We start from the raw sequence: 24,044 nt of genomic DNA on the forward strand, positions 1-24,044 counted from the left end.
ATATATATATATATATATATATATATATATATATATATATATATATATATACACACACACACACACATACATACACATAGATAGATAGAAAATCTACACCAATTTCTGTACATGAAAGAAAATACAACAAAATAAATCTACACTGCAATGTCATACATAAAAAGAACTGTGATTTTGAGGTAGGGGATGTATATATCTTGACAATAATTAGACCACAGGCCAAAGGATTTTTCCACATTTTATATGACAAGATTTAGTACAAGCCATGCCTCATCTGTGTCTAGAAAAAATACTTCAGTAGTGTCTGTAACTAAAACAGGCCTGTAATTAAATAATAATTGTGGTAAGCATGTAGATGTAAAGAATGTTCTCTGGATTAGTAAAAAGATATAGAGGGGGAAAAATAATCTAAAATCCACTAAATCTACAGATGAAATTAACAGTGTAGTATGGACAATGCAAAAGTTCGCATTTTTAATACACTAATAAACTAATAATTAATACACTATGAAACTAAACATAACTTAAATAAAAGCTACAGTAAAGCAATCTCAGGATGTATCATTGAATCAAGACAATTTTCAAGGTATTTAAAATTCATCTCACACGAGGGGGAAAAAAGTACACCAACTGAAACATAACAACAAAAAAACATAATCAAATGTTCTTTGTTAATAGATATCAATGTAAACAAGGCAAACTGACGATACCACAGATCATCAATTTACATTGCCACCTCAGTGTCTGTGTGATATCTTCTATGTCATGTTAACAATTTGAACACTATTTAAACCTGTAATAGAAAACAGATTTTCAGTCCAACAGTGAAATTAAATATGGACACATACAGTAACAGAGACCCCAATTCCACTCCACCTTCAAGTGGTGGAAATAAATTATGGAAAGAGAGGATTTCTGGTGCATTATAAGCTCCTGTCCCTGGCTTCAGTAGGAAGAGACTTGTGGGACTATAATTCTCATTCAGTTATATACTAGTGCATAAACTGCAAATTTAAAAACACTGTAACGCAATTGTATAAAAAGCAGTTATAAACCATTAAAATCTAGCTAGATTTATTTTTCTATTCATTCATAAAGCATTAAAAACATTGTTAGTATTCAAGTGAACCATCATCACAGGCATGAATAAAAAAAAAACAGCAAAATAAATTACTGATGCTGTAACATGCAGTATACAGAGTCATTGCACAATGTGTTGTGTAATAAATATATGCAGATAACTTAACTTTGTTTGATTAATGCAAGCTGCCACATTTGTTTTGTTTTATTAGTGGAACAAAGCTTTTAACTATTAATTGAAATGTTTTATTAAGCCTCTTTTACTCTTATGAGTAATGTAAAATAAATGCATAAATTATAAAGCAGACCTTAGAAAAAAGACTGAAATTAATTGAAATCTATCTTATTAAATGTATTAAAAACGGAAGATAAACAGATTTTGATGCTCATATTCTCTTCTAACATGCTGTTTACCCCTGAATATTGTATGTGCAAGCTGAACTATAAATGCTTTTGTGGTATTAAAATAGACAAGAAATGCAGATAGTCACTGAAACAAAAATCCTAAATTACAAACTGAAATTTCTATAAATTATTAAATGCTTTTGCACAGTGTTTTGTCTTTACCCAATGTCAGATATCTGGCAGTGACTGAAGTAATAGGCATACTGTAGGGTTCTAAGCTAAAACAGAAAAGTTTATAATGTTAAAAGATCTTCATTAAAGAACTTCTGAGTCTGCCACTGCAGTTTATAAAACAAGATATAAACTTGGTTTACGATGTGTGGGTATATTCAGCACATTATGACAAATCTGGTATATCGGTTAGGCTAACAAATATTAATAAAAAGAAAAATATGTACATAAAGTGTAAAAAAAAAAAAATTATAAATTAATTTTTTTTAAAAACAACTTACATGCCCCATTCTTTTAAGCATGGAACTGAGCTTTGTTGTAATAGAATGATGATAATGACAATGCCATTTTGGACTGAAAGTGCCAAAAAAAAAAAAAAAAAAATCTTCAAGAATTTGCATGATTACACTGCAAAACTGTCCTAGTGCATCTCTATTAGGTTTTCAAATTAGTGCATTGGTTGTTATATTAAAATCAGTCTGACAGTTGTTGCTTAATTAAAATGTACAATTAAAAAGCCTAGGACACAGTTTAGGATACTGTTTACTGAAATAAATACAAAAACATAATAGTAAATATATCTATAAAAAGTGAAATCATGAGCTACCTAGGTTTTTTTCTTTTTTTACTTTTCTTCTTACTTTTCTTACATGCCAAAAAAACATTACCATTAAATGTAGAGCTTGGACCTTTCACCTTTAGGAAGTTTCTCCTGAATTTGTCTGAGCCACTTTATATAGACACACCACACACATTCACATTCATTGATCCACAACCAATAAGCACTGCCATTTAAAAAAAAATGTACCTTCACCAACTCTAGAAAAAAGCTACGTGTCCATGTAGAAGACGACACAAATTAGCACCAGCGTTTTTTTTAAGGTCACCTCCTGCACGCCTTCTTGTACAACTATGGCTTCTGGTCTCAAATACGGCTGACTGGCACTTTACATCAAGACGGACAAAAGTGCAGTCAATGGCTTTTTCCAACCAACTTTAACTACTGCCTTCTTGTTCACAAGAAAGATGACGGTGTACAATAACACTGAGCACTGCTTAGTGTCATGTTAATATAAGAATCTCAGCAGGAAGCCTACAGCAGTGGGACGCCCACATCCTTCCTGCACTCGCACCATTACACTGACCGATTTTAATTCCTCACACACAGCATGAAGCCCGCCACCAACGGAATGAGGTTGAACAGCAACCACCACAAAGTCACCACCAAGCCAGAAGAGCTGGAGCAAGGGTCTGGGAAAATCAAAGCAATTCACAACACTTCTGTCATTCAGTACAGTCCAATTGAAGGACAATTATAGCTGAATAAATATCAGGTTTGGATCAGGAATTGAAAAGGGAATATAAGTGTACCTATGCGAACAGTGTGAGTAGTGTTGATTGGTGGGAGCTCCTGAGGAAGAGGGCAGTGGCTGCAGAAGTCTGAGCAGGCAGGGCAGATCAGCTGCCCACTGTACACCCACTCATTCGTCCGCACATTCACATTGAGCACCTGGCCAGCATGCACACACAGGAAGCTCTGATCCTTCACCCACACCTGTAAACCCTCTGCTGAGCACAATGTCTACGGAGACAAAACAACCAGCACTGCATGATCACTGAAAGTTACGGAAAGTGTCACAGACATAACACATGCACAACCTTAAAGGCAATATGTAGTTTAAAAGAATATATATATTTTTAAAATAAACAATCAATTTTTGTTTTTAAAAAAAATCTACAATATATTAAAAGATAATTAGAAAATACAAAGTTAAAAAAAAAAATCTGTAATGACATTAACGTAATCTGACACACCTTATAGCAGCCACTTCCCCAGTCTGGGTAGGTCAAGCGTGTATTGCACTTCTCCATGATGAAGGCTGACTTCTGGTACAGACAAACAGAGTCAGGACCGTATTCTTCAGCCGCGAAATTCCTCAATGTGTCTGCAGTGAATCAAAAGAAAAAATCAAAACCAACTTCACCTAAAAAAAAAATAAATTACCTTGGTTAATTTTATTAACAGTATGTCTATTATATTTTTATTTATATTATCTCATTCTATTGCTTGTCTCACTATAGTCCCGATTACTACTGTGCCTGTTTCCTATTATGTATGTTATGAGCACATCAATGAATAGGATAAAGTTCCTACCCATTATCTACACTATATGGCCAAAGGTTTATGCACAACTGACCACCACACTATTATGTGCATTTTGAAAATCCAATTCCAAATTTTGTCCTCAATTGTTGTTGTTATAATAACTGCTTTCCACTAGATTTTGGAGCGTAGCTGTGGGGATTTGTGATCATTCAACCACAAGAGCATTAGTGGGGTTGGCCTGGGGTGCAGTCAGAATTCCAGTTCATCCCAAAGGTGTTCAGTGGGGTTGAGGTCTACATACTTTTGGCCATATAGTATAATTTGACACCTCTACTTCAAGAAACCATAAATATATTTCACCAAAATGTACGTGGAGAAATGTTTTTGCAACATTAAAATGCTATAACTTTAACCTGAGCAGTGGTAGCTCAGCAGTTAGAATACTGAATTAGCAATCGGAAGGCCACGAGTTCAAATCCCAACACTGCTGGGCCCTTGAGCAAGGCCGTTAACCCTCAACTGATCAGAGAGATGGATAAACATAAGTTGCACTGGATAAGGGCATCTGCCAAATCCCATAAATGAAAATGTTTAAACCGTGCAAAGGAGCTGATAGTAACCTGATGTCCTGGTGAAGGAAGGCAAAGGATGGACGGGGCTGGTGTCTCACCTGGCTGGTTTTCCTGAATTCTGCAGAAGGAGCTGCGATGGTACCCTCCATTCAGATGCCAAATGAACTCCTGAGTGAAGGGGCAAAAGTCTGCAATCTCCACTGAACCTCCATAAAAGGGCAAATCCTTTTCAGCCACTCCAGGTATACTGTCAAAATACTGTAGACAGCAGCACACTCTTAAAATACTCAACACAAATAAAACAATATTTATTAGGAAAATACCGCTAATGAGAGTCAGTGAAGATCAAAAGTAAGTTTGAGGATCAATGTGTCATTTGAAAATCTGTTGCCAATGCTCCTATTTCATGACTTTAACTCTTGTATATTCCTCTGTGGTATAACTGATGGTATGTTGGCCAAATGTCGTTGCGTTATTTGTATTTTACCCGATATTCTTCAGGCAGTGGCTGAGGATACTTCTGCAGGTTGCACACAACCACTGCCAGCTGGTCCTGCCTGCAGGAGAGCTGTAGAGGCCCGTGTCGCACAGAGTCACAGTATGGGCTCAGCTTGGACCTCCTGCACATAACACATTCACAAACAGCTTCACTGTAAAAACTCTAATCTATAATCCGAAGTTCTGTCTAAAATCTTTAAGTGCTTTAAAAATAAAAGATAAAAAGACTCAAAATAAATGATGGTAACCCCCCCCCCAAAAAAAAAACCCACATAATCACAAAAATCATGATTATTCCTACAAACTAAAAGCTCAATAAACTGGAATAATACGTTTAAAAATCCAAGAACTATGAGCAGGCCTGTTTGTATATCTAATGGGCCATGCAATATAATAAAAACGTCTTCCGCCGAAGCTTGATCAACCTGGATGAGGAGTAACATCTAAAATACAGATATTCTTTACGAATAACTTACATTTTGCGTTGCTGGTCAATCCAGAATTTGCAGCTTTTCATCACAAAGTCACAGCCTAACCCTTTGCCCCATTCTAGGTTTTCTGCCATGCTGTAATTGGCTCTGTACCACCTAACACAGAAAAAGATAACAGAGTCAAGCAACAAAAAGTAATATACAGTAAATGACTAAAAGTATTTGGACACCTGACCATCAGACCCATATGTGGGCCTTACCCAAACTGTTGCCATAAAGTTGGAGGCACACAATTGAATTGGATGCCTTCGTATGATGAAACATTACGATTTCCCTTCACTGGAACTAAGAGGCCCAAACCTGTTCCAGCATGACAATGCCTCTGTACACCTGTGCTAAGGTTGGAGTGAAATGTACTCAAGTGACCCGCACAGAGTCCTCACCTCAATCCCACTGAACACCTATGGGATGAACTGGAATGCTGACTTTGCCCAGGTCTCCTCAGCCGACATCAGTGCCTGACATCCCTAATGCTCTTGTAACTGAATGATCACAAATCCCCACAGCCACATTCCGAGTAGGAAGCCTTCCCAGAAGAGTGCCGGTTATTTTAAGAGCAAAGGAGGGCAAATTATGTAATAGGATGTTCAAAAAGCACATACAGGTGTGATGGTCGGGTGTCCCCAAACTTGTCCATTATCCATAACAAATGACTAAGCACACAAAATATGCAACCACTGCACTTCTTCCACCTACTGCTCATTGTACTATAGATACATTACCACAGTGCCACACTATGTAACACTATATGTTTATATTCACCCTGTATCTTCCATTATAGCCAGTGTTATCCTGGAAAAAACTCTGTTCTGTGTATGAGATCCAGTCATCGCTTCATTCTGTTTAGGTAAAAAAAAAAAAAAAAGTGCTGATTAAACATCCATCAAATCAAATTTCATTTTAATTTATTAGTATAGAGCTTTTAACAACAAACATTGCCACAAAGAAGCTTTACAGAAATCAGGATGTAGGTTTAGATCCCTAATTAACAAGACAGAAGTGACAGTAGCAAGAAAAACTCCCTTAGATGGTATATAACGAAGAAACTTTGAGAGGAACCAGACTAAAAAGGGAACCAATCCTCTTCTGGGTGACACCAGATAAGAGGAATTATTCATCATTACAGTATGCAGGAGCAAAGAGAAAAGGCTAAATGTATTAAGTGTGGAAAGAATACAGAATAATGGTGTACTGTTAGTGTATTGTGAAGAATTCTGGGATGAGTACAGGGCAAGTTTTGATGATTATGGAGTTCTTAGGAGATCCATCAGTGCTACCACATTTCATTGGTGGCCTCCTTGTAGCTTGTAATGGTTTTATTTGTACTGTCACTGAACTGTGGAATAATATTCCAGAGTATATAAATTTTATTTAGAGGAAATTAAGTCTCTCATGCTATATAGTTTTTTTCAATCCAGAAGAAAAAATATACTTTGTTAGCCAAGCCTATTTGCAGTACCAGAGTCTTTACCTTATAATTTTTTTTTAATGATTTGTAGTCATTTTCATAGATTTATAGATACTTGATATTCATTGTGGATTGTTTCATTACTGTGCTTTATCATTAATACTTTGTCTATGGGCACAATAGCCATTTTTCTACTCCTTTCATGTACAAATAACTATGTTGAACATCGATCCATTTTCTATACCGCTTATCCTACAGGGTCACGGGGAACCTGGAGCCTATCCCAGGGAGCATGGGGCACAAGGCGGGGTACACCCTGGACAGGGTGCCAATCACTATGTAGAACATGATTTAAAAAATTGTTTACTAATTGTTTAATGGCACAATCCTCATTACAAAGAAAAACAGGACTGGTAAGGCATCTTGAACATTCTCATTTAAAAAACAGAAACAAAAAAACTTGGGCTGAATTTCATGTTTGAAGTGTTAGAACTTTGCTTTCAAGCAAAGTAATGGCTGCGTGCTCTTGAAAGTGATGGTATGACAGTCCTTGCTAATGCGTAATCTAGTTGAGCCACCTTAGGTTCTTTGTGTACATAAATGGGAATGGGTGACACTCCTGGAGTAAAAGAAAACAGAAAAGAAAGAAAAAAAAAAAAAGAAAAAGTAAAATCACTTTAATCCTATTCGACCCCACCTATTTAACAGTTAGTTAGAGACCTAATCTTGACACAGTTTTACAAATCTTTCCTGATTCTCCTTTAATATTTTAAATATAAAGCATTTGGTGCTATATGAAAAGAAAAAAAAAAAGACCTCTAGTAACCGTTTTTCCCAGTGATTCAGCTCTGTTCCCATTCCCCCTTGGTTTTCCAGCTCCATGCCCTCAAGAATAGGGCATTTGAAATGTCTCCGAGCTTCTTCCTGACAGAATATTATTTAAAAAACAAAACAAAAAAAAACAACCTGAGATCCTGTAGAAGCTTCTAAAACAGTAATCAGTGTTAAAAACCGTTCCTTATATTTAAAAAACAAAAAAAACAGAAAAAAACAGCATTTAGACACTGACTACAACTCGTGGCGTGACCATCAGGTGGACCTCATGTCGAATCATGTGACCTCCATGGATGTCCCACAACCGTGTCGCTCTCTTTATGACTTTATCACTCCACTGATATAGGCCCAAACTGTAGCAGAAACAAAAACCAGCTGTTTAATGTCAAACAATTTACATTGCAAACAGGATCATGCCAAGCGATATATAAAATGAATGCACACCTACAGCGATTAAATGTTACCTTTCATTAAATGCAGGTAAGCCACTTGCAAAGCGCGGCGTCAGAGGTTTCCCATCATCATCGTGGTAAAAGGCAAAGAGCCCAGCTGAAAAACCCTGCATGCATAATACACAATGAATGAACACACCAACTGGCTTGATGAGTAAAGAGGGTAGTAAGGCATTAGAATGAGGTAGGTATGAGACTGATATACTGTGCTCACCAAGGCATGCATAATCTCGTGCTTGACAGTTGAGAGCATTCCCTCGAACTCCTGAAGCTGGGTTGAAATCATATTTGGACACAAATTGGCATATCCAGCAATGGGCCTACAATAAATTGACGCCGGGATAAAACATCAGAAAAGCATTTAAATATCAACTACTATTACCCCAAATCCCTGGAGCACAATAAGGACTTAGTTAGCAATATACAGTATAAATTTACATTATTAAGCCACTCCTAAGAGAGGGAGAGGAAAAAAAGGGAACAGAAAGGGGAACAAAAACAAATATTATGCTAATATTAACTACTTCTAAGAGCACAATAAGGACACTATCCTAGACTGATTGTTACACAGATAATGTTTGTCACTTCAAACAGAGACATAGCTGCAACACCATCAGAGCAATGGCATTTTTTTCACACAGTATTTGAGAATTCTAAGACTTATAATTAACGATTCTTATATTATAACAGGCTCTGTGTGTTTACCTGTCTAGTTCTGCCTCCAGCTGGCAGTATGCTGCATACGCCACAATGTTTTCTTGGCCACATCTCTCTGTGGTCACCCCACTCACATACAGCACAAAATCTGCCCCTTGAACACCCTCACCATCTGGAGGTCCGTCTGGCCCACATGACTTCCATGTCTCACTGCACACTCTGCATTGCTGCACAACATGCATGTGTCACAAAAAAAAATCAGTCTGGGTGGCCACATCACACCACTCTATGCTTGATTGTTTTCTTTTAACAAGACACTTGCAGTGTTTTACTCCTCTTATACCACAGCAATTTCATAATAAACAAATATTTATTGATTTTAAAAATGACATCAGTTTATAGGAACATTTAATGTTTTAGAAAGTCTCCAAAACAAGCAAGTTCCTGTTACCTCTTTAACTCTTGAAGTTAAAGGGATAGTTCACCCCAAAATGAAAACTCGGTCATCAATTACTCACCCTCATGTCATTCCAAACCCATAAGAATTTCGTCCATCTTCGGAACACAAATGAAAACGTTTTATAATGAAACCTGGGAGATTTCTGTCCCTCCATTTACAGACCAGTAACCAAAACTTTCAAGTTCCTAAAAGTTCATAAAGGCATCGTAAAAGTAATCCATGTGACTCCATGTCATTAATCCCAATTTTATGAAGCAATATGAATGGTTTGTGTGCTCAAAAAAAAACCCCTAAAATGAAGAACGTCTGCTCTCACGATACAATGGGACCCGAAAGCACTGCACTGTTTACAGCAGAGGAAGAGGGACGCTGTACACAAACTGACAGCTGTACACGCTGTCACATAGAACAATCTTTGTAACAAACATGTCTGCGGATTTCGACATAGAGGAGGACATTGCATTTTTTTTTGCCTGTTCTTGCATCAACACAACACGCATGCGTCGTGGTTCACGGAAGTAAAGATATTTTAGGAATAAAGACTTAATTTTAGTTTTTTTGTGCACACAAAGCATTTGTATCACTTCATAAAATTGGGATTAACCCACTGGAGTCACATGGATTACTTTTACGATGCCTTCATGAACTTTTTGGGGCTTTGGTTACTTGGACTGTAACCGGAGGGACAGAAATATCCCAGGTTTCATTAAAATGTTTTAATTGGTGTTCTGAAGATGAATGAAAGTCTGATAGGTTTGGAATGACATGAGGGTGAGTGCTTGATGACAAAATTTTCATTTTTGGGTGAACTATCCCTTTAATAAGGAAAAAAAATGCAGCTTGTCATGTTACCAAGAAACTGCAAAAAGTCTAGACTTTCCTGTTTCAGAAAAGTTAAAGAAACAGCTTTACAAAGTTGTTACAAAGACAACTTGGACACAGTGTTACAAAGACAACACTGGAGACTCATTCCCAAAATTCTAAATAAAAGTCTCACGCTTACACACCATGACTTATGTCTTTAATTCATGTATATGGAGGTAGAGCGACCAGATTTGGTTCAGTAGTTCAGTATGAAACTCTTTATGATGGTGTAGCTTTTTTTTTTTTTAAACAGTGGAGGTGTGCAGTTCTAGACTGCGATGGAGGTCTACGTGAGAGAAGCAGATGGGCACATGGAGTTTCAGCTGCCAATCAGCTGCACATAACGTCAGCAGTATCCTAAGAAGGATTAGTGTAACAAACTTCACAGATGGGGAAGGAGGAGGTGGGAACCGGCTGAACATAAACATAAGTTTAATAATAGCCATAACTCAAACATAACAATTAGATACAGATTAATGCTAGTCATTCAAAATTAAATTTGGGTTAATCCTTATAAACACGATACAAACTAATCATAGCACACACAATGAAGAGAAAATCCTAATTGAATTCATTAAATGACTAACCTGTAAATGTTGCTCAGGCACGACGACCGGTCCGCATTTTGTGATATCTGCACAAGCTTCTTGGCAATACCGATGAGGCTCGTCTTTTTTTCGCAGATATTGATTTGTTGCACATTGTCTGAACAAGAGATTTTTTTAATAAGATGGTTATAGACCTCCACAGGTGCCAAAGTGCAATTGCATGTATGAGACTGCAGTCCATAAGCAGTCCATAAGCAGTCCATAATGCAGACGGAAAAATCGTTACCTGCTTAATAACACAGGACCTGCCTGCCTACGCACCCTGAAAGCCCTCTGGAGATAATCAATGGCTTGTGGGAAGAGTTTGTCCTTTAGATAAAACAAAAGAGATCAACTGTATTATTTAAATGCTGAATCAACCCTTATCCACTATGCAGAGGAATTCTATACAGTTATGATGACACGCACTGAGAAGTACCTTCACTAGACTGCTCTTGTCCTCATCTAGCCTGGTAGGTAAACAGACACACAATACAGTTACTGTACAGTCATACAGACTCACATTCTCATATTTACAGATGTACCACTTACACATCCAAGCTGGAGTCATAAACAATCTGTATCTTTAATTGCTTTTCTGTGCTTCTTTTCGTCAGCCTCCCTGGTTTCAGGTAGACATCGTGTATCACCTGAAAGCAGATAAAAGACTGTAAGACATGATGTTATAATCGTGGCGTGTTTCGTGTGTTTTCCAAAACATTGGAAAACTGTCTCGACCATGAAACCATCCTGTGTGTGCCACTCAAGACGGGCTTTTGAGCTGCAAAGTTTTGAACATCATCATCCACATGGATATGTTATTGATTGATTGATTGATTGATTGATTGATTGATAGTCAGCATCAATGGGTATTTTCTTGGCAAGATCAAGGTAGGTAAAACAGGATATTATGTCATTCTCACGGTATTACAATGATAACATTCCAAAAGAGTCAACAACAGCAGCTATATAAGGTCCTTCACTTTAATATTTTTATAAGAAATATAGGATTTTTCCTGGTGAAACATTTTGGAAGACTTCTCCTCCATGGATATGATCATATTTTGCTGAAATAATAAATGATTAAACTTTGATTAATAAACACATCTAGCTATCTACACTCAGTTGCCCTTTTTATATCATACACACACCATAAGGGTCACTGTGTTAGAGTAAAATTACTCACTGTAGCCCATCTGCTGTTATGCACAGTGTGTCATCCTCCTCTAACCCGTCCATCAGGAGAAAAATATTAGCATAGGACCACCGCTGACCAGATGCTCAGCAAAACATGGTAATGTGTGTGTGCTGCTGGTACAAGTGGCCATGTGATCAGAGGTGAAGAGCTAGAACATGATTAATGCAAATTATGCAGGGAAAGACATGAACACTTAAAACGCGGACCCACAAAGTAGATGTGACTAATAACGTGAGAAAATTGCAATGTTAAGCTGATGCATTAGTCACACACACACACACACACACACACACACACACACACACACACACACAGTGCTGTGGTGACACTACCCAAATAAAATCTGGTCAGTAGTGGTCCGTTCACCTGGATGGTTTGGTGTAGAGGCAGTTGACAAAGTGTGAATTGTAATAGATAAGCACCAGTCAGTAACTGCATACATACAGTGGGTAGTAAAAGTATTTACCCCCTCTTTAACTTCTCCACATTTTTGTAGTGTTATAGCCTGGAATTGAAATGCTCTTAATTGACATTTGGCTTACACAATTTGAAGATGCACAAAATATTTTCACTGACACAAGTGTAAAGTACAAACCAACAAGCAGATAATGTTTTGTTGCATAAGTGTTCACCCCCTGGGTCAGTACATTTCACTGCAATAACAGCTGCAAGACTTCTGGGATATGTCTTTATCAGCTTTGCATATCTGGATCCTGATTTAATGTAACTTATTTATGGGGGGGGGGGGGGGGGGGGATTGTTTGTTTGTTTGTGCTTGCCAATTATTTTTAAGTTAGTTAAACCTGATAAAATGGCCAATGAGTATATAAAGAGGGTAGCCATATTAATTAAAAGTGGCAGCTGAGTGGATGCAGTATCAGCTGGGGAGAAAATACAGAGGCGGACATGTTGAACAGGACTGAAGTGTGTCACAGCAGAGAAATGAGAAAAGTGTGAACGAAAATGAGCTTGTGATCAGGAGACATAAAGCGCCAGCCAGTTAGCCACCTAGCTTACTGGAGTTTAATTGCATATATATATATATATATATATATATATATATATATATATATATATATATATATATATATATATAATGTAGTAGGAGTGACATGAAGTGTATTTACCTCTGAGGGCAAGGGCACTTTGTGACTACATGTGTGACAGTGTGTGTAGACGAGCAGAAAGCAGAAGCACCAAAGCGACACACAGAGCCTCCAGCCTCCAGCAGCCATCGCCTTATTGCAGCCGGAAAAACTGCCTCCGACCCGGCCTGATTTTCCTCTTCTGCCCGGTGTAAAGCTTCAGTTTTAACATTCATACCTCACACGATAAAGCGGAAAGGCAGAATACATGCGCTTTGTTAGAAATGTATCGTCCATTCACTCACTGGTTATTTCCAAATACCGGCTTTGACAGCTCGCATAACGCTAATGGGAAGCTAGCAACAGTAAAAGGCATACAAAACAAATATGGCAGCGTTGTATTCAAAATAACAGTCTACCGGATTTCATTTAGTATAAATAAATAGATAAGTAGATAGATAGATAGATATTCACCAATTACAGCATCACAGAATTAAAAGTATACTAAAAGTAATTTAATATTATAAATTAAACAAAACAAACAAAAGAAACCATCACAAAAATTCTAATGGTTTCCACTTCAAATACCATTACAATCCATCATCTAACAATTAAAACCATTATCATGATTAGTCCATAATGGTATACACTAGACCTAGACATAACATGCTACCAATAGAAGGCAACAAGTTATCAGTAGAAACCCACAGGGACCTCCTACTTCACGAAGCGTAGCTTTATATTAACACATAAAACCTGGTACAGAGCAGTTGATTCTCCAGTCAGAGGGTGTTGATAAATTTACTGTAAAAGCACAGCTTGAACAGTTGTTCTGGCTGTAACATAAATTCTTTCTTCTTCTTTTTTTCCTTCGTCTTGTTAACTTCAAGAGGGAGAAAACATAAAGGTTTGTGAGGGGATGGCTGTTAGTTTCTGATAACTAATAGGAACTAATTTGTTTCAAGGACATTCTATAAAATAACTTTAAATGGATAAAAAGTATAATGTGCTGTTCTTTGATTACTAAAAATAATGCTAGGTTTTGGGAAAATTGTTGTGGTATGGAGGAATAAAACATTTTATGGTGGTAATGGCATCACACCATCCTGTCACTGATTATGTTCCTATTATTTTCCTATAACTGCATGCTCGGTCATCTTTTATTCCTTTACATTAGCCCTGTAATACTGTGCAAAGAAAAAAAAAAAACAATCACCATTCAGGTTGCAGTGTTTTAAAAGATTTTCCCTTACAGAAAGAAATATACAAAATTGTATGCAAAATATCTGGTAAGAGATACACCTGTCATTCCTTTTTGTTTGATAGACATTTTTATTAATTGTGTGCATTATTAATTAATCAATAAAAGGACGGTGATAAAATGTCAACTTTATATTAAGCAATCATCTCATGCATGAAAGAAGAAATCATTTTGAGTGATTATTAATATATTTTTTAAAAAATGTAAAGCAAGGTATTCGACAGAGGGTGAAAGAAGGTCAGCTTGTTTATTCCATGTGAAGAGGATCTTCATTCACTCTTCAGTCACCACAGACTGCATTGGCTCCTAGAGGTCCTGTTATGATCACAATATTTTACTATGAATTACACACAACTTTGACACATATGTTAATCTCCACCTCTTTATTATTTTTTCAAAAAAGAATCACGTTGCCCATCCTATCCTTACCATGCACTTTAGTTTTTGCCATGTTAGCAATGTCCATGGCCGTGGTGATGTCCATGGTGATGCCCATGGTGAGGCCCATGGTGATGCCCATGGTGAGGCCCATGGTGAGGCCCAAAGCCATGAGGATGCCCAAGCACATGATGAGGCCCATGACCATTATGATGTCCGTGTGAATGAAAAGGCCCATGTCCTGCTGGAAAAAAGCCTTGGTTGACTGGTGGATTATAGGGACCTCCCCATCCTGGCTGTGATGATGGTGGGCATTGGCCTGGGAAAGGAGGATAAGGACCATATGGATAGCTTGGGTTCATGCTGCTGGTAGTATGAGACTCCTTCCTTGATGATGGTAAACACACAATGATACACGTCAATATTCTCTAACATGAGCTTTCTTCTCACAAACATAAATAACAGTTCATGACAAAAAACAAAAAGATACATGAAAATAGTGTATCAAAATGAATTTAGCTGCCTATTTAAAAAAAAATCAAAATGCGGAAATAGTGGTCAGTAAAATGTTGATTTGTCTGCCTGTGTACTCTGTTGTTCCTGTTTTTCTCTTCTTCTTTTTTGGAAAGGTGGGCAGATATTATGCCAACATTCTAGATTCATTATAACATAAGAAATTATAATGTATATGAGAAGCACAAATTACCTTATACAATTATGTATGAATTGAAATTGTATGAAAGGGAAGACAAAAAGTTGGTCAAATGTTGTTGGCTCAGGATTAGAAATAATAATAATTTAAAAATAATAATAATTAAAAAAAAAGAGACCATAAACACCACACCTCTGTTAACTGCCTACTAAAAACAGCCTGTTTCTGATCTTCAGTCTCTGATGATTGTTGTTTGATGAAAACTGTGGCATTTATTTTCTTTTTTATTGACTACAACTGATCTGTGATCATACTTTGTCATGTGAACTTTTACCTCACAAAAAATATCTTTTACATTGGTGAGTGACCTTTTACCCAGCAGACAGACAAGACCCATTTTTAAGACAAGAGAAAGAAGTGCATACCTTCCTGCTGATCTTGATGATGAAGAATACCTACAGTAAGAAAAGAAAGGAAAAAAAAATGTATACATTTCTTTTTCACTATATTTGATTTGAGTTTTGTTTTCAATATAGATAGATCTAATTATATCTTTATATCCTTTAGATACACTATATCTTTTAGATACATCATATTTTAATATCCTTGGGTATTCTCTTTTGATTGGTTGATACACAAAACAGCAGTGTAATAAACTAGCATGTAGCCAAAACAAAACCCTACCATTAAAAAGTGTCTTCAAAGCCAAATAAAAATAACTAACAAACAGTCCAAAAAGCTACGAAATTACAGCGAAGATACACTTACCTGAACCTAAACAACTTCTACGCAGCACAAGTGTTCTGGAGAATTTAGTTCCTGTTTCCCCGTCAGTGCGCATGCGCGAACCCATGACGTTTCCTCAGGTGTTTTGTTGACCGGGTGGTGTAGTATCGGCAGCCGCTTTTTACGTCGCGGTACTGTAGGGCTCAGCGCCTGTGAAAAACAGAGTTGCGACACTGCCATAGACTTCTGTCAGAATCGGAGAATGCGGAAGTGACGCGCGTCATGGGACTATAATATTAATAATAATCCCCAAACTGATAGTTCCAGTTTTTGTTTTCTTCTTCTTTTGTAAATATTTATTTATTTATATAATATATTGTATCGGCTAGACCAGCGTTTCCCAACCTTTTTTCAGACATGGCACCCTTTGAAAATGTTCAAAAATTTGTGGGCCCCTACACAAACACTAATGCTAGACAGCGTTAAGCCTGCTTTATACTCGACGCGTCCGCAATAGCGCAAGGGAGCGCGCGGCAAAAATGATGTAATCTCGGCGTGGGCGGTCGAGCGCGTTGAGTGCGCGAGGTCTCATTCAGCTTGGCGGTGTGCACGGCATTTTATGTAACTGCTGCGCGGCGCCGCTTCCAGAAATGAATGTCTCCGAGGCGATTGTACAGCCACAAAATTCATGGAAAGGTTTTTTTTAAAATAGTGATTTCGATTTGCGTTGTACAAACTGTTGAAAGAATGAAACCAAAGCTGAAAGTTTTTTTTTTTGTTTTTTTTTTTTTGGGGGGGGTGCACCATGTTTTCATTCATCAGTATCTTCACAAATAAACACATAAATCACTACACTACACTGTCATAGGTTAAACCTCATTCTTTTATCTTTATACATAGATACGTTTACATTGATGGGTGAACATACAGAATGATCTTTCTGTAATAACTTTTTTTTGTCTCTATACATCACGAGACATTTACACTGATGATGAACAATAATCACCTGATTTTGTAAATATGAGAAATGACATTTGCAGGAAGCTCCCACTTTTTGTTTCTGTCCACAGTAACTGCTAACATTTACAAAATGAGCCTACAATAAATAATAAGTCTATTTAATGAAAGTAAATTTCCATGTTTAATAAAAATCTTAATGAAATTAATAAAATAAAACTAAAAATTGAGGTTGTTCAATTTAATTTTATACACGTTCTCATATTTACAGCTATATCTTGTAATGTGACAAGTGATAATCTCAAGGTTTACTGGGTTTATATGATTCTTATATGATTCTTTGCTGTTTTTTCATGGGTTTTATTGCAGTGTACTGAAAACAAACATCGTCAGCAACAAACACAACAATTCCTCCTCAACATTCAGTAACTCCACGCGAGACGCCTTGTTTGTAAGCGTTGCTATGGTTGTTCCGACAAACTACTACTTCTCTCGGCAATTTCCTGTTGATTTATAGGACGATTACTCCGAGTCGCCCCCTTTCGTTTAGAAGAATATTACAACGGCGAGCGCGTTAAGTATAAACGCCTCGTCGTTTGAGGAGGTGCGCACGCCGTCAGTGGAAGCTCGCGCTGCGGAGCCAGGGGAAAGTATAAACAAGGCTTTAGCTCCATGAGGCTGAAGTTGATGGTCCAGAAGCATCTGGAGCTTTTCTTTTAAGAAATCTGTCCATATTCTATTGCACTAGACACACATCGTCACACGCTAATTATTAGGATAAAAGACATGCATACGTTACTCAGACTGATGTTGATGTGCTGCTGTCAGGTCAGCGAGCGGAAGGGAAATATATATTAGCCTATTGTTATGCGTCTTATTATTTCTGTCATTATTTCAGACATCACATATTTATCATATGTATTAAATGTTTTATAAACGTTTTAACATTTTAGAAATGTTTGAAGGATTTTTACACACCCCGGTTGGGAAACACTGGGTTATACAATTGTTTGGGATTATGTGCATGATTGAAAGTTGTATCTATGCACTATTGTTATTTCTTTGCATTAAAAAAAAACAACAACAAAAAAAACCCTGATAGTTCCAGCACTGAACCCCATTCATTTAATTGTTTCCCAAACACAATAGCTGGTAAAATGATGAAATTATTGTTTTTTTATATTATTATTATTATTATTATTATTATTATTTACATTTTATCACATTAGCTGACCTCTCATGAATCTAGTCAGTAGTGGTATTTTATGTAGCCAATTTTAGTTAATGTTTATTGTTAGATAATAGCTAGTTAGGTTCTAATTGCAGTTAGCTAGCCTGAGTAACACTTCACTAGCTAACATAATCAGATATCAGTTGGCCTACGTTTACCTCAAATTACTGCAGTTATTGGTGTTTGTTAACATACAAAGTACAGTGCCCTCCATTAATATTGGCACCCCTGGTAAATATGAGCAAAGAAGGCTGTGAAAAATTGTCTTGTTTAACCTTTTGATCTTTTGTTAAAAAAAAAAAAATTACAAAAATATCCTGATATCATGGATAGCAAACAATTACAAACAAAACACAGGTTTATAAAAAATAAATCTTTGTTAAATATATGTGTGCAATAATTATTGGCACCCTTTTAGTCAATACTTTGTTCTACCTCCCTTTGCCAAGATAACAGCTCTGAATCTTCTCCTATAATGCCTGATGAGGTTGGAGAATACATGGCAAGGGATCTGAGACCATTCCTCCATACAGAATCTCTCCAGATCCTTCAAATTTCAAAAGGTCCACACTGGTGAACTCTCTTCAGTTCACCCCACAGGTTTTCTATGGGGTTCAAGTCAGGGTACTGGGATGGCTATGACAGGACCTTGATTTTGTGTTCAGTAAGCCATTTTTGTGTTGATTTTGATGTATGTTTTGGATCATTGTCCTGCTGGAAGATTCAACCACGGCCCATTTTATCCTTTCTGGCAAAGGCAGTCAAGTTTTCATTTAATAGCTGTGATACTTGATAAAGTCCATGATTCCATGTATCCTAACAAAATGTCCAGGTCCTCTGGCAGAAAAACAACCCCAAAACATTAAAGAGCCAACACCATATTTAACCATGGGCATGAGGTTCTTTTCCATATGGCTACCTCTCTGTGTGCACCAAAACCACCTCTGGTGTTTATTGCCAAAAGGCTCTATTTTGGTTTTCATCTGACCATAGAATCCAATCCCATTTGAAATTCCAGGAGTGTCTGGCAAACTGAAGATGCTTGAGTTTGTTTTTGAATGAGAGTAGAGGTGTTTTAAGTGAAACCCTTCCAAACAATTTGTGGTGATGTAGGTGACTCGGATTGTAGTTTTGGAGACGTTCTGACCCCAAGATGCAACGATCTTCTTCAATTCTCGATCTGTGATCCTTGGAGACTTTCTGGCCACTTGGACCTTCACAGTGCATTGAGACCATATTGACACACGTCCAATTCCAGGTTCATTCATGACACTTACAGTTGACTGCAACATCTTAATTATTGCCCTGATAGTGGAAATGGACATTTTCAATGCTTGTGCTATTTTCTTATAGACACTTCACATTTTGTGAAGCTCAACAACCTTTTGCTACACATCACAGCTATATTCCTTGGTCTTACCCGTTGTTATGAATGACAGGGAATTTGGCCTGTGCGTTACCTCATATTTATACCCCTGTGAAACAGGAAGTCATGGTTGAACAATTTCCTGTTCCTAGTCACGCAGGTGTATTAAATAAAATATCAATGGGAATATTCTTCAAATATATTTTTCTCATGAATTCATAATTGTTGCACACCTATATTTAACAGTGTTGTTTTTTTTTTAAAATAAACCTGTGTCATGTTTGCAATTGTTTGATATTCATGAGAGCAGAGTATTTTTGTGAATTTTTTGAGAAAGGAGAAAAAAAAAGAAAAAGAAAAAAAGGTTAAACAATAGACCATTTTTCACAGCCTTCCTTGCTCATATTTACCAAGGGTGCCAATATTAGTGGCAGGCACTGTATATTCAGTGGTGCTTGAAGATTGTGAACCCTTTAGAATGTTATACATTTCTGCATAAATACGACTTCAAACATGTGAAAGTGAAAATCTGATTTTAATACATTTAAATAACACATAGGCCTATGAAATTGTACAGTGAGTTTTTTTTTTTTAAATAAAATAAATTTAAAATGTCATATCTAAACTATCCATATAAAGCTTTCCAGTCAAAGAACCGCTGTTAACCAAAACATACATTATGAAACGTTTAGTGCAGAGAGGTTCATTTTGGCTTGGTACAAAGCAAAAGCACAAAAAAAAAGCATATATTTTGTGTCTCAAGCTAGCTAGCCAACCTAATAGTTGAATCACTTAAATTAATTGTTAGGGAGATGCTACCTTGCTGTAGCTCTGTAAAGGCTTTTTTTTATCATATCTTTAACATGTTTAAGATTAGAAGAATGAATACAAAAAAAAATTAAACATACAATTACAGTAGTTCCAACATTTTGTTTGAAGTACTAAGAATTTTTATAGTGGCAGTCTACTTCTGGTCCATCATGATTTACTCTTTAGGCAGATCCACTTTCTCTCTCCAGAGGTCAGATCAGATCCCTTTTTCAAAGAAGCCTATTTCAATATTGTGATTTAAATTTGCTTGCCAGAAGGTTTCTAACCTGTTTTTCCATTTACCATAAATAGGAACACTCTTACCGTATTTAATTCCATGCTTAGATACCCAACATATAGAAAGATAAGACATGCCATAATCGATAGAAAAGCCAAATTAGAAATTTGTGGAACTATGCAAGAAAACTTGAAAAACTAAGTTTTTAAATTTTTTTTTTTTTTTTAAACTTAGTTTAGTTTACTCAGTTTAGTTGCAAGCATCTACTAATTAAGTTGGACAGACAAAGTATGACGAACATATTATACACATATGTACTGTAAAACCTTTTATTCACCATACAATGTATTATTTAGCTAATCGTTTTTCGTAGGCTACTTCAGATTTGCCTATGAAACATCTTCTTTCTCTAATCGGAGTCAGAGCTGCTCCCAGAATGCTGTTGGAAAGATGGCTCTCATTAAAAACGATATAAAGAAATGCTGCCTTAATCACACATCTAATGGTTGATGTACAATTGTGGTTATTCTTCTTATATCAGATCTATGTTCTCACCTTGCCACCCTTTCCATGTTTCTTCCCATGTTTCTTCCCATGTTTGCCATGCCCATGACCGTGCCCATGACCGTGCCCACAACCATGACCAGGCCCATGACCGGGACCATAGCCAGGCCCGGGACCATAACCAGGCCCGGGACCATAGCCAGGCCCGGGACTATAGCCGGGACCGTATCCTTGGCCCGTGGGTGGATTGCATGGCCCACCTGGATATGATCCTGGGCCCGTTGGTGGATTGCATGGCCCACCTGGATATGATCCTGGGCCCGTGGGAGGATTGCATGGCCCACCTGGATATGATCCTGGGCCCGTGGGAGGATTGCATGGCCCACCTGGATATGATCCTGGACCCATGGGAGGATTGCATGGCCCACCTGGATATGATCCTGGGCCACCATACCCCGGCTGGTTTGGCTGTGAAGGTGGGTACGGTATGTTACCATAAGGAGGCTGTCCAGGCTGATTTGGAAAGTTTGGGTTCATACTGAAGCTGTGTAATTTTCCTCTGCAATACAAAAAAAAAAAAAAAAAAAAAAAATTACAAGCCATATTACATTTAATAGTATGGGTAAGAAGACATTTAGTGACGCTGGCATGTCATTTCAGTAAATTAACAATCCACAAGACAATCTCAAATTTAGCCCTAATCTATCATTGACAATTTTAAGCTCTTTATTCGGTCAAAATGTGACGACAACATGCAACTGTAGGGCCATATAATTTAGTTAGCCATTTAATTTTCTAAGTGTTCTGCTTTTCAAGCATCTCCACTGAATCTGATAGCAGTAGATAAGTGCTTCTCAAAGCCCTGGACTATATTTTACATTGGTGAGTGACCTTTTACCCAGCAAACAGACAAGACCCATTTCTAAGATAAGAGAAAGCAGTGCATACCTTCCTGCTGAGCTGCTGCTAATCTTGTGATGAAGAATATCTACAGTAAGAAATAAAAATAAACTTTGTACATTTCTTTCACTATAATTATTTCAGAGATTTGTTTTCAACATAGATCTAATAGTGATGTGCACTTTCAAAACACTGCTTCATGAATCTTTTGTTTCGAATCAGTGGTTCAGTGCGTGTATCAAATTGGGCAAGTCACATGATTTCAGCAAACAAGGCTTCGTTACATCACACGGTTTCGAAATTTACATGGTTCGCTGCCAGGGAGTGTTGATTTCCAGGTGAACCAATAAACCAGTGTTTAATATACAATTTGAACTGTTCTCCAGTCAGTTTTATTATGTAGATTTATATAAAACTAAATGATTCAATAGTGTTTGTACTGATCCATGGTCAGTGCTCGCCTCATGTTGCCTTGTTAATTATCTGACGTGTAATCCCACCAAATTTCCTGCTAATTTTTTTTTTTTTTTAAGACATGGCCAGATGTTGTGGGTTATTACGTAGGCGAGAAAGAATTTGGACAGTTTTGCATTTATTAATCTTCATTTTTTATGACCAAAATAACAGTTATTCACAATGAGGAGCCTACAGGTTACAAAACCAAGCTCATGTAGTTGTCAGACAGATGTTAAAAACTCAACACACTTAAAAAAAAGGAAATTTTTTTAAAAAACACTAATTTTTAAATTGCTCTTTCAACAAAGTGGACAGGCACACTTCACCCAGGATTAGAACCCGAGGCAGCGGCATTCCAGTCCAAGAACACATTATTATTATTACTATTATTATTATTATTATTATTATTATTATTATTGAATTTACAGCAGGGAAATACAAAGTCAGAGTAAACTCTTGAATCTATAAAACAGTCAAATCAAAATTCAGCATCTCATATCAAAAATCAAATCATACATCTAATACAACCTACATCTCTTGAACATTTCGTGAAGAGGAGACGTCATTGAAAGAACTAGATATAATTTAAAAAAAAACAAAAAACAAACAAACAAAAAAAACACCTCCTTTTAATAAAAGCCCTGGGCTTCATCTAGTTCTTTCAATTACATCTCTTCACAAAAAGTTTCAGGGAACACGATCAGCTCCCCAACACACTTGCTTGTTTGACACAAACATGCAGGTAATAATTCGTCAACGCTTGTCTGAATCGTTGTCAAAGTTGTTACAAAGCAACGCCTGCAAGTGACCACTAGAGGACATCGTGGAGACGGGTGTCGGATTGTTTCGAAGCCTCGACACAATACGGCACAATGGCTTCAACTGTTTCAGTGTTTCTCGAAGCCACGACACAATACGGCACAATGACTTCAACTGTTTCAGTGTTTCACGAAGCCTCGCTCTGCTCTACCCACCACTCAGATCTAATTATATCTTAATATCCTTTACATACATCATATATTAATATCATTGGATATTCTCTTTTGATTGGTTGATACACAAAACAGCAGTCCAATAAACTAGCAAGTAGCCAAAACAAAACCCTACCATTAAAAAGTGTCTTTAAACCAAATAAAAATAAATAACAAACAGTCCAAAAAGCTACGAGAGGACAGCGGAAATACACTTACCTGAACCTGAACCTAAATAACTTCTGCGCAGCACAACAGGTGTTCCGGAGAATTTAGTTCCTCTGTTTTCCCCAGTGCGCATGCGCGAATTTATGACGTTTTCTCAGATGTTTTGTTGAGTGGAAGGTGTGTAGGTTTATAGCGCTTAAGCTTGAGAATGCGGAAGTGACGTGTGTCATGGGGCAACCGATAGTCCCGAAACTGGTAGTTCCAGTTTTTTTTTTCCTTCTTCTTCTTTTTTAATCTTTATATATATATATATATATATATATATATATATATATATATATATATATATATATATATATATATATATATATATTTCGGTGCATCCCTATACACAAAGTATTAAAAGGGTGCCAATAATTGTTGCACACCTATATTTAACAAAGATTTTTTTTAAATAAGCATGTGCTGTTTGATATCCAAGAGAGCAGAGTATTTTTGTGAATTTATGGAACTGTGCAAGAAAACTTGAAAACTCTTTTAGTGTAGTTAAGTTTACT

General features: G+C 36.9%; 2 protein-coding genes across 4 annotated transcripts; both read right to left on the bottom strand.

Moving 5' to 3' along the window:
- Window positions 1-225: 225 nt before the first annotated feature.
- Window positions 226-13,240, bottom strand: lmln (leishmanolysin-like (metallopeptidase M8 family)). Its single transcript, XM_017470885.3, has 17 exons — window positions 12,912-13,240; window positions 11,139-11,236; window positions 11,026-11,056; window positions 10,834-10,916; window positions 10,587-10,704; window positions 8,724-8,902; window positions 8,233-8,338; window positions 8,031-8,125; window positions 7,802-7,919; window positions 7,549-7,656; window positions 6,087-6,163; window positions 5,310-5,420; window positions 4,823-4,955; window positions 4,434-4,593; window positions 3,472-3,602; window positions 3,028-3,238; window positions 226-2,907 (listed from the first exon to the last, which is right to left on the bottom strand). Exons 1-17 carry the CDS (start codon window positions 13,017-13,019, stop codon window positions 2,807-2,809), a joined length of 1,968 nt encoding a protein of 655 aa, XP_017326374.2. The 5' UTR covers window positions 13,020-13,240; the 3' UTR covers window positions 226-2,806.
- A 1,090-nt stretch (window positions 13,241-14,330) lies between these two features.
- Window positions 14,331-23,676, bottom strand: LOC108266731 (serine/threonine-protein phosphatase 1 regulatory subunit 10). Of its 3 annotated transcripts, none has more exons than XR_008396600.1 (7): window positions 23,545-23,676; window positions 21,941-21,980; window positions 21,044-21,551; window positions 15,929-16,096; window positions 15,586-15,615; window positions 14,560-14,895; window positions 14,331-14,445 (listed from the first exon to the last, which is right to left on the bottom strand). XR_008396600.1 is itself a non-coding variant. In XM_017470400.3 (4 exons), the coding sequence occupies exons 1-4, from the start codon at window positions 23,618-23,620 to the stop codon at window positions 20,898-20,900; spliced, it is 660 nt and encodes a 219-aa protein (XP_017325889.2). In that variant the 5' UTR covers window positions 23,621-23,661; the 3' UTR covers window positions 20,804-20,897. The 3 variants fall into 3 exon arrangements, 1 of the variants encoding a protein (XP_017325889.2); XR_008396599.1 differs by having other exon boundaries at window positions 23,539-23,669; XM_017470400.3 differs by lacking the exons at window positions 14,331-14,445; window positions 14,560-14,895; window positions 15,586-15,615; window positions 15,929-16,096 and adding an exon at window positions 20,804-20,927 and having other exon boundaries at window positions 23,539-23,661.
- Between the last annotated feature and the right edge of the window lie 368 nt (window positions 23,677-24,044).

Source organism: Ictalurus punctatus, chromosome 6 (assembly GCF_001660625.3).
Source record: "Ictalurus punctatus breed USDA103 chromosome 6, Coco_2.0, whole genome shotgun sequence".
Taxonomy (NCBI): domain Eukaryota; kingdom Metazoa; phylum Chordata; class Actinopteri; order Siluriformes; family Ictaluridae; genus Ictalurus; species Ictalurus punctatus.

Coding starts and splice junctions, on each gene's coding strand:
- LOC108266731 (XM_017470400.3), bottom strand. CDS start 23,620: ATGCGCACTGGGGAAAACAGAGGAACTAAATTCTCCGGAACACCTGTT. Junction 21,981..23,538: donor TTATTTAGGTTCAGGTTCAG/GTAAGTGTATTT, acceptor TTCTTACTGTAG/ATATTCTTCATCACAAGATT. Junction 20,928..21,043: donor AACATGGAAAGGGTGGCAAG/GTGAGAACATAG, acceptor TCTTTCCAACAG/CATTCTGGGAGCAGCTCTGA.
- lmln (XM_017470885.3), bottom strand. CDS start 13,019: ATGGCTGCTGGAGGCTGGAGGCTCTGTGTGTCGCTTTGGTGCTTCTGC. Junction 7,657..7,801: donor TGGTCACGCCACGAGTTGTA/GTCAGTGTCTAA, acceptor ATATTCTGTCAG/GAAGAAGCTCGGAGACATTT. Junction 6,164..7,548: donor GGGAAAAACGGTTACTAGAG/GTCTTTTTTTTT, acceptor TTACCTAAACAG/AATGAAGCGATGACTGGATC.